At 41.0% G+C, this 16,628-nt stretch overlaps 1 protein-coding gene across 1 annotated transcript in view; it reads right to left on the bottom strand.

Moving 5' to 3' along the window:
- LOC117256212 (protein phosphatase 1 regulatory subunit 1A-like) overlaps positions 1-16,628 on the bottom strand; it is a 43,119-nt gene that overhangs the window by 6,167 nt on the left and 20,324 nt on the right. Inside the window, exons 3-5 of the mRNA XM_033625488.2 lie at positions 7,436-7,473; positions 7,200-7,263; positions 506-688 (exon numbers count right to left, since the gene is read on the bottom strand). Of these exons, the coding sequence (XP_033481379.2) occupies positions 506-688; positions 7,200-7,263; positions 7,436-7,473 (285 nt within the window). The remainder of the gene's footprint in view (positions 1-505; positions 689-7,199; positions 7,264-7,435; positions 7,474-16,628) is intronic.

Raw genomic sequence — 16,628 nt, 5'->3', positions numbered from 1 at the left:
TGTAAAGGAAAAACACATGAACATAAACAAGGAAACTTCATACTGTACAAGGGGCCGAACACTAGCCATGTTTTTTGCGCCCACAAATTCATTGTTTTCAAGGTCAGAGCAACACACATTTCTGAGCACCTATTTTTCAGGGAGTGACGGCTGTGCCCCAAGATAAACCGAGGTCAACTTTTGGAATGCAGCAAAACGCACCGCATGCCATGTGATGAGGAACAACCAATCACAGCCAACAGATATCATTCCCAATCTATGTTCTTGAAAGCTGTCTCAAAAAAGGCACAAAAGTAGTGCCCAGCGCCCGACCTTGCGTTTTCCAAGCAGTTGAAGACGTGGCGTGTGTACGCCTCCCAACTCCACACATTTCCAGATAGTATTTCATTTTACAAAGTGTTGAAGTGCTCTTGTTTGTGCCAATTTTAGGTTTAAAAGGAGGTTGTGTTGCTGAAAAGGCAGCTGCAATCCTGCAAGCATGCAAATTCACAGTCTCAAAACATACCCTCCATTTGGCAGCGCAGTTTCTCAAAGGCCTCTGCAGTAGCCTCATCATCGTGTGGGAGCTCCTCCCCGGTGGGAACAGAGTCGGGGCTGGGACGGTCCGACAGGCAGCTCTCTGAGGAGCACTCGTCCCCGGCGCCCTGCTGCTGCCTGTACAGGTGGTGCTCTACCAGGAACTGCAGCTCTGGGAGGAGGAAAGTGGAGATAAGAAAGATGAGAGAGAAGCAGGGAAAAGAAAAGTTGGTTAAGACGAAAGAGGTAACAGGGGAGGGAGATGAGAGGGGAAAGTAGTGGGTTTGAAGACATAGTGGGAAGTAAAAAGCACAGAATCATTGGGGAAATGTCGGAAGAAGGAGGACAAGCGATAAAGGAAAGTGGAGTGAGATGAAGGGAACCAACGGGAGAAAAGACGGTGTATGAACAGGAAAGCAAGATAAAGGTGGAGGCTCAACGAAAAATCCAGCGCTTCAAAAGATTATTTTAGGTTAAGCTTTTTTAATAAACTAGCAAGATTTAATTAACATCCAGCAGTGTGTGGAGTGAGGGGGCAGGTAAAGATACATCAGAGCTGGGAGGTGGTAAGTTTAATCGCCTTCTTCGACCTCCTTCATCCACAGTTATATTACTGTTAATCTCCTTGTAGTGGGAAACTAAAGCCCGCCGCTCTTCGCCTGGGTTCCCTCTTAGAAGTGACTCATCACACTAGGAGCTGTTTAGCTGTGAAACTAATTGAAGAATAAACATCCTTGAGCACCAAATTTCACTTATCTTCTCATAATTGTTCCCTCGCTTCAGTTTCTTTGTTGGAACCTACTCTCTGTTGTACTGCATGAATCAGTACATTCTGTATTTGATCTAATTGGAAACTGACACTTAAAATATTTGAACTACAGTCACAAAAACAGCCGACAGAAATAATCAGGTGCTGGAACACTTTTCAGGCTCTTCAGGGGCACTTTAACGTTTGTTATTCAGGCTTTCTTGCAGTGGTGCAGGACCCCAGATGCCCCAAACTCACACAGACCCACTTTTAAGCTCAGAAAATGGAAATTGGGAGAAATTCTGGTAAGAAACTAATGGATAATGAATCCCTGCTGAGGCAAGTGCAACACTGATTGGCTCCAAGGTTGAAATAGGACATTCAAGATGGAGCAAACTTTCATCATTAGCTCAGCTGCTTCACCAAGTAAGTTTCCTGACATCTGACATGCTGGACTCTATCGGACACACTAATAGCGTTGTCCCATTAAAGGGCCACTGTGTAAAATGGGTTGAAAACCGTTGAAAACAGTGAAATCAGTGGTCATATTCTAGATTGCAGAGCTCACTTGCTCACCCCTCCCGTTGGGTAAATGACGGTGGCCTTGTAGGGACAAAAAGCCTTGTGCAGACACGAGTTTTTCAGGAGTAGGTCTATCTAGCGACGAGGTGAATGTTTATTTAGAAATCTAAACCATGTTACGATATTGTAATAAATCCCTCACGAGCAGGAGACCAGAGTAGCGTTCGGGAAAAAGGCCCGTTTATTTGAGCACTCCAAAAACTCCGGTAACACTCCAGGGGGTAAAAGACTCCATCCCAAACTCTGACTCTTCTAGCGTAACACACACACTCCATACACACATACTCATTTACAATACCTAGCGGGCACCCCCTCCCCTCTCTGCTCCACCAATCTCCAGCCCGCACACTGACTGACAGCATAGCCTGTAAACAGAGCTCAGCTGTTTATTTAGCCTAGCGATATCTCCGGACTATAGTAGCTGCAATGGACGACTTTGAACGCGATTTTGAAGAGTTTCTTGTAGCGGACACAGACCCAGATCCATACCTGTTTGAGCCGGAGCATACAGATGAGAGCCGGAGTACACTGAGTGGGCGAGAAGAGAGGCTGAATCCTCCGCTCCCATTTTGCTGCACAGAATGGGATTTGGTGCTACCATTGTTGGGGAGATATATCATCGGGAGGAAAAGCGCCGCAGAGAGTGCATCACGCAGAGAGTGAAGTTGCGTCTTCTTTTCCTCGCAGATGACAGTTCGGGTTCATTCTCTCCTGTTGCGTGGTAAGTGTGGTCCATTCGCAAACTTTAACTAAAAAAACTTTTCGCTACTCTCTATCCACGAACTACTAACACTCTGCTGTTTCCTCCTCTTTCTTCCTTCCTTCCGCTGTCTTCGTTGGTTCATTTATACACGCGAAACGCGTTCTCTGGCTGGCTGGATTGTCCACTCGGTCTGCCGTACATACATGGCGGCGCAAGATGACCTCTCTAAAGCAAGGCTCTTGCTATATATATATATATATATATATAAAAGCATAATTATAAGGCTACGAAAACCAAACGAATTTTATTTTATAGAGATTATACACTTATATAAACATATTAATGGGTAGAATATTCAGATTCAGATTCAGATTTGACAATAAACCATGCCAAATATTACACACTGGCCCTTTAAAGGATCGGCTGGCATTTTTTAAAGTTTGTCTTATAACAACAGTGACATGCCCATATGTAGTTGAGAAACAGGTTTTGATTGCTTGTCTATACTGGCCATGAGAAGACCTTTTTCAGGCATGATTCAAGAGTAAGAGAAGGAACAAAATTCGTTGCTCTCGTTCTGAGCAAAAATCTATTATAAAGTTGCTCAAGTTCACACTTTCAAATCAGTCCACCCACTCCAGCAAGTGGACTGATTCGTTTAGCTTTGTGACTTGAAACAGCAGTTTCTTGGTTGAAATGAAAAATGACCAATGAGCACTGCAGGGGGCTCAATCAGCCAATTAGCGCCACAGGCAGGACTAATGCCATTATCAAGCTGTTAACAAGTGTTGTCAAGTGGTGCACCAGAACCAATAAGAAGCAATAAAGACATTGGTAAGCTCTATAGACTGGATAGACACTGCTATTGAGGCTGTTCTAAATTGGTCCTGTCTTCTCAGTATTGTCTGACATGGTACTGTGTTTTTACACTCCACTCTTAAATCTCCAGCAAAACAGACATGTTGGCATGGCAACTCATGAGTGTGGACTTAAAATGACATTAGATTCAGGCGGATATTTTGGTCTCTAGTGACTGGTTTGAAAAAAATCAAATCCTCATCCCCCAGTGAAATCAGGTAGAGCAGACAAAGTGTCAGACTGAAGATGGAAACAGAGTGCAACACCTTGGAAACTCTGTCTGATATCAGGCAAATTATAAAGTTCAGCTGGAGTTGATACGAGGCCTGATATGAACGGGTGTCTTCCAAAGCTACTTTTTTGTTTTTGTTTTTGGTACAAATTTGCATAATTGTGTTTTCATCTTGGTATGATCAGTTCAAAAGTGGACCCAAATGTAGTGCAGCCAGCAGCCAGGGGGGTTAAACGAAAAGCGAGCTTTGATGAAGCTGATAATATACATCCAAGACAGTAACAAAACTGTGAGGCAGGCAGACATGACTCGAGGTAAAAAAGAAAGACTAAACTGAGAACAAAACAGGATGGCACGATAAACACTGGGAAGCAATCAGCACAGGCAGGAAAAATGAACCTGAGCTGAACACAGACAAACTGACAAAGGGCAAAGGGAAAGACACAGGTTTATATACACAGTAAACTAATCACAAGAACATAGATACAGCTCGAATAGTTGAGGACGGACAAAATGAGGGAAACTCAGAGATTGACTGATAACAAGGGTGAGGTAGGGAACACTAGGGTGGAGTGTCGGTGTAGATTCTCAGTCATCCAGGTCATGGTAATCATAAGTGCTATATCATAGGCAACTGGACTTGCTTGAGTTTCCTGAAGACGTTTCACCTCTCCAAGAGTCTGGGTTCACACCCACATCCAGTTAAAAGCCTGCGACTCCACACCAGTCCATCAGAACTGAAGAAGCCTCTTGGATGAGAGGTGAAACGTTTTCAAGAAAAGGCAGGTGTGTCAGAAAACAAGCAATGTGACACATGAGGGGATTGACTTTCAGAATAAGGGGCTGTCCACACCAACCTGGGTATTTATAAAACCGTGACTCTTTGCTCACGGTTTGGCCTTTCATCCACATGTAACCGCAGTTTTGGGCCCCTGTAACCGGAGTTATTTGTAACCGGAGTCCAGGGTGAAATTTATTGGAAAAGTCCAGCGTCAGCAGTCATGTGTGGACAGGATAACTGCAGTTATTTTGTCTCGTCTCCATTGTATGACGTCATAGTGTGCGACGTAAACAGAAAACAGCTGGGTTATTACCCGATCCAGTGTGTGCGAGAGACGATTTGAGGATGGACCTAAACAAAATACTGCTGCTATTTAGCAGCATATCAGCACTTTGTGGCTGTATCATACAACTAACGCTACTCAACCACATCCAGCAACAGAGGCGCAAGAGTGTGCTATTACGGAGACTGCTCCTGCTGCATAATAGTACGCTTGTTGTTGTTTTTCCGGTAATGACGTTTTACTGCCTTCTGATTGGCTACAATGGCCTTACAGTTAGGAGTTATATTGCCACCTACTGCTTTGGAATGTGTATTACATTGCTTGATAGTGGAATTTGTGGTGTCATGTGGACTGAGGTATTTTTATTACACCACTTGTATGGACACAGATTTTTTAAAAACTGGAGGCCAAAAAAGTTTGGTTTTAAAAATACCTGTGCTCGTGTGGACTAGGCCTAAAACAGAAAATAACTACAACAAAAGCAAGGATCATGACACATCCACCTGTTTTTATAAGCATTTTCAACTGGTGCATAAAAAATAGGGTTGAAATGCCAGAAAATGGAAAAAAAAAGAAGCACAATACTGAATATATACATATTTTATGTATCATATAAAGTCCTTGTTATGCTTGTCTGAAGTGGAAAAGATGGTTTATCATTAAAAGCAAAGTGCAGGGGAGTTGGTAGCTTAGTGGTAGAGCACATGCCCCATGTACAAGGCTGTTGCTGCAGCAGCCCGGGTTTGACTCCAGCCCGTGGCCCTTTGCTGCATGTCTCTCTCTCTCCCCCTTTCATGCTTGCCTGTCCTATCAATTAAAGGCTAAAATCCCCCCAAAAATATCTTAAAAAAAAAAAAAAAAGCAAAGTGCAAATGCCAACTACTGCTTACATCAGTGAACCTTTCCTAATATTTGCATCACAGTAGTGATTAGAAACAAGCTTACATTTGCATTTCCTGTTGTTGATTTTATGAAATTTGGTTAAATTTTATGCTACATTTGTATGGAACAAAGGCTTGTGTTTTCTGGGTATGCTCTGATGGAACAGTAACTGTAGAAATAATGTGTACAGTGAGCAAGAACTGTTTCAGTTTACATATTGATTGACATGTACATGTACATGTTCATGCACAATTTTCGGTTTAGTTTTTTGAAAGTGTTTTTTTCCCTATCAACTGTACTTATCATGTGGCACATGCAGCTACAAGGTGTTTTTAAAAGCCTCCCCCTAATTTTTTTTAACAATATTATGCAGCACTGTTGTTCCCTGGGTTGGAAACTTTTGCTGGAGGCTTGTACAGGACATCCTATTGAGACGTTGGGCCATACACTTGATCTGACAGGACTTGCATGACCACATTAGCCTGGTTCCAGACCATAGACTCCGCCCACTCAACTGAGTAGGCTTGCATTACTGGTCTGGCATACTTCAATGAATTTGCGATTTATCTCGTCCAAACCATGGACGGACCAATGAACGCCGGGGGTGGGGGCGGGTCTAGCGATTAGCCAATCAGCGCCACGCTGATGTCAAGCTGTACGCCGGTGGGTAACTGGTGAGGATAGCAACAATGGCGACCGCTACAGATCCTACAGACCACATTAACGATGCTATCGAGGTATTTCGCCACTACTTGCGTTAATGGAGAATCAAATTAAGGAAGCTGCTAAACTGGATTTAACAGCGATGCAGCTGGGCATGCACGACGACGGAGACATTTTAAACGGGCAATGCTCGCTTGTTTTCGGCACCCCCGAGGCATGGATACTAATGACGTCAGATTCTGGGTGAGTCGTTGATCTCTACTGATTGGTTAGGGAAAAAATCAAATTCCCTCCCCCTTGTAAATCGCCTTCAATGGAAGCCATGTCAGACTGAAGGTTCTGGGAGCTTCAGTCTGACACTCAGGCTATGATCACATGCCACACAGGTAGTCTATATCAGTTTGGTTTGACTAATTCACAATAACACGAACGGCAACCTCCTTGTTGTCCTACAGCTGTGAACACCTGCGCCCTACTTCACTTTAAAATCTGACTGATGTGAGTAATGACAGAAACAACACAACTGTTTCTAAATAACTTTTTATATCTCATCTTCTCCAGACCTCTGTCATGTCATGAGAGCCATAAGGGAATCAGTTTGGCATCATACGCTGTTGTATGAGATGGAATGAATTACAAGACGAGGTCTTACGTTTAGCTTTTGTACAGTTTATAAGCTTTGCGGTCTCTAACTGAAGTATACCGTCATTTAACTAAATGCAAGCGTTGCCATACATTGACAGCAGGTGGAGTTTTTACTGTGGGTATATATTCATTTCAATCAACCTGATAATTAGACTTAATTACGAGTTTAAAGAACAGCTGAGAGATGTAGGTGATTACTCTGTCTGGAAATAGGCCAATATAGAAAGCAGAAAAACTTGCATATAATGAGAGTTTTCACTGTTGTTTCATGTGTACCCACAATGTGATCTGGAAAACTGATTTTACCTTTCATCGTGGGTGTTCCCTTTTGCCCTTTCCGTCGTTGTCGAGGGGAGTTCAACAAGGCTGCCTGTAAAACATCAATGTTTCATGTGAGCTGGGCAGAGAGCATCGAGATGGAGGAGATTGTTTAAATACAGATGGAGATACTAAAAAAAAAAAAAAAACAGACTTCACATAATTCTATTTCTGTAACCTTATTCTAATAAAAAATGACCCTCATATAGCATAAATTAGATTACCTTGTACAACTGGTTTGGGAGACGATCTTCATCTATTTCTGCAAGAAAGAAAATATCCAGTTAAGTGCTGCACAATCAAACCACTTAAAAGCAGATACAAAGAACAGACTAACATGTAGTCTGGCATACTAAGATCGTTGGTCCAACATATTGTGCAGCCTGTTCATAACAGAACTGTTGACCTCTTCAGTACATCAGTGTGCTGCAGCTGGAGTGCTGCTGTGTCTCCAGACAGTGCAGAGCAGAGTGGATATAAGGTGACCTCTGGCCAGATGGTTATCTGACACATCACAAGTCAATGCAAGTGTTCGCTCATTTTTTTATCAAGCATGGTGGGTGGATTTTTTTTTCTTTTTTCTTTAAATTCTCCACTCTCATCATGAATAAACACAGACTCTCTTGGTGATTGTTTTTGTTAACAAAGGGGATGCTAATCCGCTCTCATCTTCTTCCTAATAGAGTCCCGCATGCAGCCAACTGCTGATGGTAGATAAACAGTAAGACACTGGTTATCCAAAACCCCTTAAGGGAGGTAAATGTGAAGCATTCTCAAGTGTAGTCTGGAGCTGAGTTACACTCATGGGTGAATTTACAAAAGGATTGTGCGGCTGCGAAACCTGTACAAAAAAGACAGAAAGAAACAGTTTGATTCTCAAAGCACCTGCAAAGGGCGAAATGCACCCATAACTGTCCTGCAAAGCAAATAGCATCTTGGTGCTCCTGTGCTATTTGCACCTATTTAAATAAGGTAATATGCATATATTTGATGCAGTATTGGCCCTTTTCTATGCAAATGAGCCTCACTGCAAAAACAGTCCAATTCACAAAGATCAGCACTAACAGCCAAACGCAGTTACAGTGAAATTATTAGCATCTTCACAGAGCTGGTGGTAACTGAAGTGCATTTATAGTAGGTGCCATGGTGCTCTCTGTCACATTTAAATTCATTGCCTGAAGTTTTGAGGAATGCTTCTGCACCTCGTCACTCACACCATGAAAATTTCAGCTGTCTTTTTTCTCTTCCATTTTTTTTGTCTGCTGTGCTCTTGGTGCAAAGGCATAATTCATACTATGCCACATGGATATTGCAATGCAACACAAAAAGAGGACATTACACTCTGCTGCAAAACTTTCTGTTGGTGATTGCGCTGTAATATCATTACCGAAATATCTTTTGTGAATTGAAACTTGAGATGGAGCAGATAGTAGTTGAAAATGATGCGCAATTGATGGTGTTATGAGCGGCTGCAATCCGTTCTTTGTGAATTGGTCCCTTAGTTGGTAGTGTGTTAGGTACACATAGCTAATGCCAATGTCGTCTACAGTCCTGCAGTAAAGCCTACCTTCATGTCACGTTATAAGTTGGTTCTACCTTTAAAGTTGAGTTAGAAATTTCACTAATAACGTAATCACTTTTTTTAAAAATGTATTCAAAGTTGAGTTAGAAATTTAAGTGGGTTTTAAAAAAGCGATTACGTTATTAGTTAAATAAGTTGACAAGTGAATAATTTAATAAGTTAAAGTTAAAATGTAAAAAAAGTGCCATCTGCTTCAACCTACTGGTCAGGTTGGGGTAATTCTTGAGGCAAATGCATTCTTTCGTTGAGCACGTACAGGCAAAACAGACAGTGTTGGATTCATGTTGCTGCTGAATGTATTCCTGATGCGCTTCTGCCTCGGAGTCTGTGCTTCTACAAGTAATATGTATGAATAATTATCAAACATTTACATTTTTAAATGTCTGCTTTAATTGTCTCTTGTTTTTTGTAAACATGCTTGGTAGTGAGCAGTTGCAGCAGCTGGTTAACTGTTGTGGTAGATGAGCTGTGTTTTTCATGCAGTACACTACAGCAGGCTATTTGCCTCATATTTTTAACAGGAATTGTGTATTTACATAGTAAATATAAATAGTAGATTTGTGTTTTTATCTCTGTAATGTTTCCGTTTTACAAACAAAAGTCACAAAACATTGTTAACTGGCTGTCCAGCTATGCACAAGGGAGGTGCAACAAGGACAGCACATACATTTTTAATATTTTTCCCATCCCATTTATATCGATGATGGTAGGCCAAGTAACAGAAACGCCTCTCTGTATGAGGCAGTGCAGTTCAACAGCACCACAAACACCATCACCTGAATCATCTTAAAACCATTTCAATAAAAACTGAACATTATGTGAGGGTTTATTGCGGGACTATTGTATGAGACTGCATTAGTTTTAGCTTGGTGTACTTAAGAAAGTAGAAACTGAGTGTATAAACTGAATCACAACATTAATCTGAAATAACTTCAAAGTAGAAAACAGACATAAAATCCAACAGCGCTGAGCAAATGCTGCCTCAATAATTAATTTCAAACATGTCAAAGTTACGGCTGAAAATGACAACAGAAATAAACAAGTTTGCCGTATTCACATATCTCCAAGTTCCAGTTGTCTACCGGAAGCGACTGTTCGATCGTATTTGTTTAGGAGAATACGGAAACCCCAACATGATACTACGCTCATGTGAAGCTCATGTGACTCCTGCTTGGTAAAGATTTATCATCTGTACTCAATATGTGAAACACGACTCTGTGGTCACTATATGAGAGGCCTGAAATAGAAACAACGATCACTTGGCTGGAGTACAGTGAAACCATTAACTGTGATCAATAGTGAGTGCGTTGAACCCGCATCCAACTCAACGTATCCAGCTTTGGAACTTTTTTTCTAGGACACCACCTTGTTGCTTGGCAACCTATGCATCCCTAGGCACTAGGAAGGCATTGTGTGTGCTTGTGTGTGCATGTGTGTGAACATGTGCATATATTATTCCCACTTAAAAGTATGCGCTACGCTGCTCAAAATGCCACTGATGTGCTCGGTTCTTTATTCATCACTCTCTCTCCTTCTCTCTGCACCAAATACAAACTCAGCGGTGTGTAATAACCTCACACGTTTACCATTACATTTCATTTCAAGAGGGATTCATCTTTACGGCGCTGTGCGTGTTTACAGTGATGCTCGAAACTGAATCTTATTTTTAGCTTCTCCCAGGAGTTTGAGAGGATTCATACAACTGTTATGGATTTTGTTTCAAATCAGTCCGAGGAAATGGGCCATGGTCCTTCAAGTTACAGGGTGAAGCTTACGATTTACAGACTGGTATTTGACAGACAGCTGTCAAACTACATGTGTCTGAAATTAAAGTTTCATCTCACCTGTGCAAAATTATCTGACACATTTTGTGCAGCAATAAAACAAGAGACAGTGAATATCAACTTAAAGGGAGTGTATTTTTAAAAGAATTAAAGACAGGTGCATGCACTTGTAGGCACATACTGTAATTGAATGAATGCGTGTTTATGAATATTTAATGCATAACTGCAACTACCTTTTTACTTCTATTCTCAACTGTGTAGGCACCTATGCTTGATAAGCTCTGGTGTCAGCCCACACCTTTTCAGTCATTGCTTTAATCTTTTTTTTTTAATGATTTACTCATTATTTCATTGCTTTTTCAGCTGTTTGTTATGTTTAGACATAAATAATAAAAATGGTTCCCCTCTGGTGATGTTGGCCATTTTAATTACAGAATTATTGCATCTTAAGTAGCTCTAACAATCCAATGTGTGCAGAGAGTCAAAGTAGATACTGTAATTAAAGAAGATGAAGGTGTCTTGACCCTGATGAGATGAACTTGGAGCAGCGGTGCTGTAAAATTCTGCACTTTCAGAGAAAATAATTAGACATTTGTGCACCAGATGGGATGAAATAGGAGCTCAGGTGTCTTCTCAGGTTTTCTTTTTATGTTTAAATTGGCTCAAAGGATCAATATACTGCAGCTGAGGACTTAAAATCTTAGATGAGTGAGCAGCTGTGCTTGAATTAAAAAAAAATCATTGTTATTGTAATTGTTAGTAGTAGTAGTATTAGTGCTAGTAGTAGTGGCAGGAGTAGACATGTTTCAGATATCATTTTGGGTCAACAAAGATAAAATATGGCTTTCACTCGACTGATATTAAAATTGTTTTCTCTGTGTGCCGAGCCCATCTGTGCTGCAAAATGAAAGAAAAGGCCAATAAAAAAGGCCGTTTCGACTGTGATGAGTCTATCACTGCAACTCCCAGCTGACTGGCTGTCTGACACAAAGCCAGACGAGAACACAGACAATCTTCTGACTCCACTTCATTCAGCCAAGCTGCTTTAATTTCGCTGCCAACTGTAGCTGGTGTCAATTTATATTTTCTGTACTGCATTTGTGGAGGAAAAATTTGAAAATCGAGAAAATGGTCTCATCGTGTGTTGATGGAAAAAGAAATATGAGTCCACAAGCATTCATTCATTCATTTCATTTTTTTTTTTCAACTTTTTGCTGTTGTTTACTCTTGCTATGCACATGGCAACAAGAGTGGGGGAGGAAGATGTCTTTCTCCCTTTATGCACAAATAATAACATGAGCCTCCTTTCTTTTAATTTCAAAGAAATCATTGTTCTTCCTCCTCAACTCCCACTTCATTTAAACATACCAACCAGGAACTGTTTTCAAACACAGATATCATCTCCTCAACAAAATAATTAAAGGTGCTAATTATGTTACTGCCTGTTACTTTAACTACAGAATGTATTTTCCTTAAAAAGTGTGAGTGAGGGCTGACAAGCTGCAACTGTTGTTTGAAGAGTGCATGTTGACACGAGAAAAGCTGCATTTACTGGAGAAACAACAGACAATTTAAGGTTATAGCTCATAAACACGACAGAATGTCTCAAACTTATATGTTCTCAGGCACTGCAGGGACTTTAATTTTCGATGCTCGATCAACAATGTGCACGCTGTACCAAGTGAGATGATGCTCGAGACAGAAATTAATGTTGTTTTTTTAAATAAAGAAAGAAAGAAAGAAAGAAAGAAAGAAAACAATATACAGAGTGTTTAAATTTGATTGATTTTGTGAGCCAGAGAAAGCAGGAAGTTGCGTAAAATCAATGAACTTCATTTCCAAGAGCACCGTTATCAGGATCATCTTTGTCAGCTAAAATTAAAGTTGCCTGACGCAGCACATGTTCAGTTTTCTTAAAAAAAAAAAAAAGTAAAGCTTGTAGCTCCGAGAATTTGGAGAATCTGTGATTTGAATAAAAGGAAAGGTGAAGGAGGATTAGGCCAGCAGTTTGCATGGTAGTGAAGAGTTTGTTGTACACAATGTATATTTGTGGAGAGGCTCCACCCCTCAGTCACAATGACAGCAAAAGGAGGAGTGACACTGTTTTTCATCATTGTAACTTCTGAATCCATTTTAAAATAAAAGGCAGTATAAAAGCTATTTCCTCGGCTATTTTTGTTGTTTTTTTGTCAATGTGTGCTTGCAGTGTACAGTAGGTGTAATATTCATTAAGGTCGTAATACAAAGATGAATCACTCCATCTCACCTTTTCTTGCTTAAAGGGATAGTGCACCCAAAAATGAAAATTCAGCCATCATCTACTCATCCATATGCCGAGGGAGGCTCAGGTGAAGTTTTAGAGTCCTCACAACACTTCCAGAGATCCCAGGGGAGAGGGGGTAGCAGCACAACTCCACCTAATGGAGGCTTACGGTGCCCCAGATTCAAATGTCCAAAAACACATAATTGAAACCACAAAATATCTCCATACTGCTCGTCCATAGTGATCCAAGTGTCCTGAAGCCCGGGACGGTCTCGCGCAAGCTTGCACATGTGAGCGCGGTGCACAGAGAGGCAGTTAGAGCTGCAGGCTACAATGAGGCTAAAAACAGAGTTCACATAACGTTTTTCCAAACAACTTTTTATGTCGGGGCTTCAGGACGCTTGGATCACTACGGACGAGCAGCATGGAGATATTTTGTGGTTTCAATTATGTGTTTTTGGACGTTTTAATCTGGGGTGCCATCAGCCTGCAGTAGGTGGAGTTGTGTTGCTACCCACTCTCCCCTTGGATCTCCGGAAGTGATGTGAGGACTCTAAAACTTCACCTGAGCCTCCCTCGGCATATGGGTGAGTCGATAATGACTGAATTTTCATTTTTGGGTGCACTATCCTTTTAAACCTTGTTTCCACACTTTTGTTTTGTGTCTGTATTTTCCCAAAGGAAATGCAACTCTCTAACTAATCCATAATAACACTACCACACAAATGGTTGCTTTTGAGTGTTCTTTGACATCCAGTCCTGCGGTGTATATGCATGAAGCAGTACAGAGACAAAAACATGACCAATAATTAATGGCACCACAGGTGTGCAGCCAGTTTTGTGACTAATTTTGTGAAGAAGCATGATCTTCTAAGCATGCACTCTATATGTTATGAGGCTAGCAAGCTACCAATGTTAGCTAGCTAAGCATGCCAGGGAATTTTAAATGCAGATAAAATGTATAAAAAGAAATGTATTAATGCTTTCCAACCAAGCGTGTTAGTGCACATACACATTTAAACACAGGAAAACCTGCCAAAAATAGGCTATAACAAGAATTTTCTTATTGCCAGTAGACTAGAGCCATGTACACGGCTCTGCAGCAGACAAACAGGCATTTCTGTTTTTTTTATGTTTTTACTGGTGTGTCGTGTTCACCATCGAGGAGGCCAGAAAACAGGTAAGTAAATAGTATAAAGCAGCATGGAAGCCTGTGAAAACTGTGAAAAATCCAGTGGTTGCGTCTTTCAATATATCTCTTACTTATTCAGTCTTTCAAACTCGATGCAAACTAATTTGGATCAAATTTGAGCGCTACTTGGGGGAGACGGAGCAGTATTTTGTGGTGGTGCATCAATGCATCTCGCCGGTAAAGGGGCTAAACTTAGCACGTTCACCTGGGTGTTGTATTTCCATCATTGCTAATCAGAGCTGGAGCCGATAAATACCCATGAGTACTGAAGAGTCATTTGACTTGGGTGCGAATGGCGACTATAACCTTTCCAAATATGTACAAAGGCCAGAGGGGGAAAGGGGCTTTACATTCATCAGTCCATTAGCTTATTTGTTTTTATGCTTACTTCCTGTGGCACAGTGCATACAATCTGTCAGAAACCTGCTGCTGAAGTTCTCTTTTTTTTACCATACACGAGGCAAATTAGGGACCGAAAAATGAAAGGAAGAATTTCGTAAATTCATCACAGAGCTTCTCATAGGAATCAATGGACTTCCAGTTAACAAGCATATGTACACAGAGCTACATGGAAACGAGGTATTAGGGTTTCATACATTTGTTGAAGTGTTTCAAGTGGCAGTGCTCACTCACCACAGACCAGCTGCTGCTTGTAGAGGTGAATTATCCCATTTAAAGGGCACTACATAACGCCATCGTTAAATGTGCCATTTGCGGTTATTTCCTCCCCCTTTTAAAGGACTATAGCGGTGCCCTGCTGCTGCTCCTCAGGAAACACAAATACCAAAATAGACACTATTATAGAAGGCATTCTGCCAAGTTTAATGTACTATAATGAATTTAAATATTCTGTTTTCATTGAGCTTTATTTAACTCTGCTCAAGTTGTCTCTTTGTCTCTCTTGAGGAATCAACAAAGACGTGAATCACCCTCTTCAGGGAAGATTCAAATCAGGCACACTCTTGTAACAACTCCTGCTACCTTGTTATTTAGCTCGCAGCCTGCATCTTAGTTGTCTGTACATCTGAGGCTGTTTCTGTGATGTGCTATTGGGGTTCACAGTGCACAGGGCAGAGCAATCTGCAGAGCATTAAATAATGCAGGGCTCTGTCTGATGTGGGGCACACCATTACTGCACCAGCACAGCTCCCCTCCCTCATCATCATATCTATTCCTTCCCATCCCCCTCCTCTTTGGCACACACACGCACAACTGTAAATGTCTTGGTCTCTGGTTGCATCTCTGTGTCTGACTTGATGTTTGTAGTGTCGATTCTTTCCATGGCACAGCTGTCTTTCTCATAATTTCTCATTTTGAGGACACACTCACAGTGAGATGCCGCTGGGCATGAGATTATTGCAACTACAAGGAGTGTGAAACAGTCTCAAATTAACACTGAAGCCTCTATATGACCTACATACGCCAACAAGACCATCAGTGAGAAGATTGGCTATTTCTGTAGAGTTATTCTAAATGCCTGTCACTGGCACAGATTCCCCGCGTAATTAGATAAAATAATTTACAGCACACAGACCAGTGGAGCATATGTTAACATTTTCCCAGTCAAAGTTTTGCAGTAAGTAGTATGTTAGCCAGTTAAACGGCAACAGGAGGAGATTCTTCTGTAGACAGTGTTATTTTTGATGTTGTGTTTTGTGGTTGTGGTTGATACTGAGGCAGGGGAAAGAAAAGGAGAAAAAGAAAAGAATTGATTGAAAAAACAACAACAACAAAAAGAAACAACTAAAAGTGGTAGTGATAGAGCAGAGATGCAGAGATTTGTGGGATTCGAAAGAATTCAAAACCGACCCTGAACTGGCCCTCTTCCTCACTGACAGGTATGTAATATGTATTTTATTTATAAAATACATAATGAGACATGTTTTAACATCAACATATGAGTTTATGTTGGTGGCTTAAACCATCATCATATTAGAATTATTGATCTCACATACCCACAGATACCTACATCTCCATATCACTATGTGTAAACAGCTGTTTAAAAAAAGAAAAATGGTTTTAAAATTAAGTTACATCTTTCTTTCACTCGCTTCCATAACAAATGCCCAAGTTCACAAGGCTGTGGCTCTCATGGAAACACTACCACTTTTGTCCACAGGGGTCGCCAAAATCATCAAAAAATTAAAGTTCCTTATAGTTGCTTAGAATACCAATCCATTAAAATTAAACAAATCGCACAGCTCTTCTCTAATATACATGTTTTAGCACCCAAACATTGTCACCACCCTGACGAGGACAAACTAATTTGATTGTCTTGTCCAGTGACAAGTTACAAAAAGTGTTTGTCCAAAGGTCCAGTGAGTAAGATTTAATGGCATCAATTGGTGAGGACTGCAGGTTGCAACCAGCTCAAACCTCTCCCAGTCAGAATTCCTTTGGCATTCATTGTTGGGGAGGTTTTTCCCGAGAGCCAAATTATCTGCAGAGGTCTCTTCCTCTCTAAAACAAACAAACCAGGTGATTTAAACCGGTAAAAACACTGAAGAAAGCAATTTTGCCAATGCCGCTCGCCCTACAGAGGCTGCTAACTACGATGGCCAACATGAAATCACAAGTAGCCCTATCTAGAGCCACT

Source organism: Epinephelus lanceolatus, chromosome 1 (genome assembly GCF_041903045.1).
Source record: "Epinephelus lanceolatus isolate andai-2023 chromosome 1, ASM4190304v1, whole genome shotgun sequence".
In the NCBI taxonomy this organism is placed as follows: Eukaryota; Metazoa; Chordata; class Actinopteri; order Perciformes; family Serranidae; genus Epinephelus; species Epinephelus lanceolatus.
This window is presented reverse-complemented; position numbering and strand designations above follow the sequence as displayed.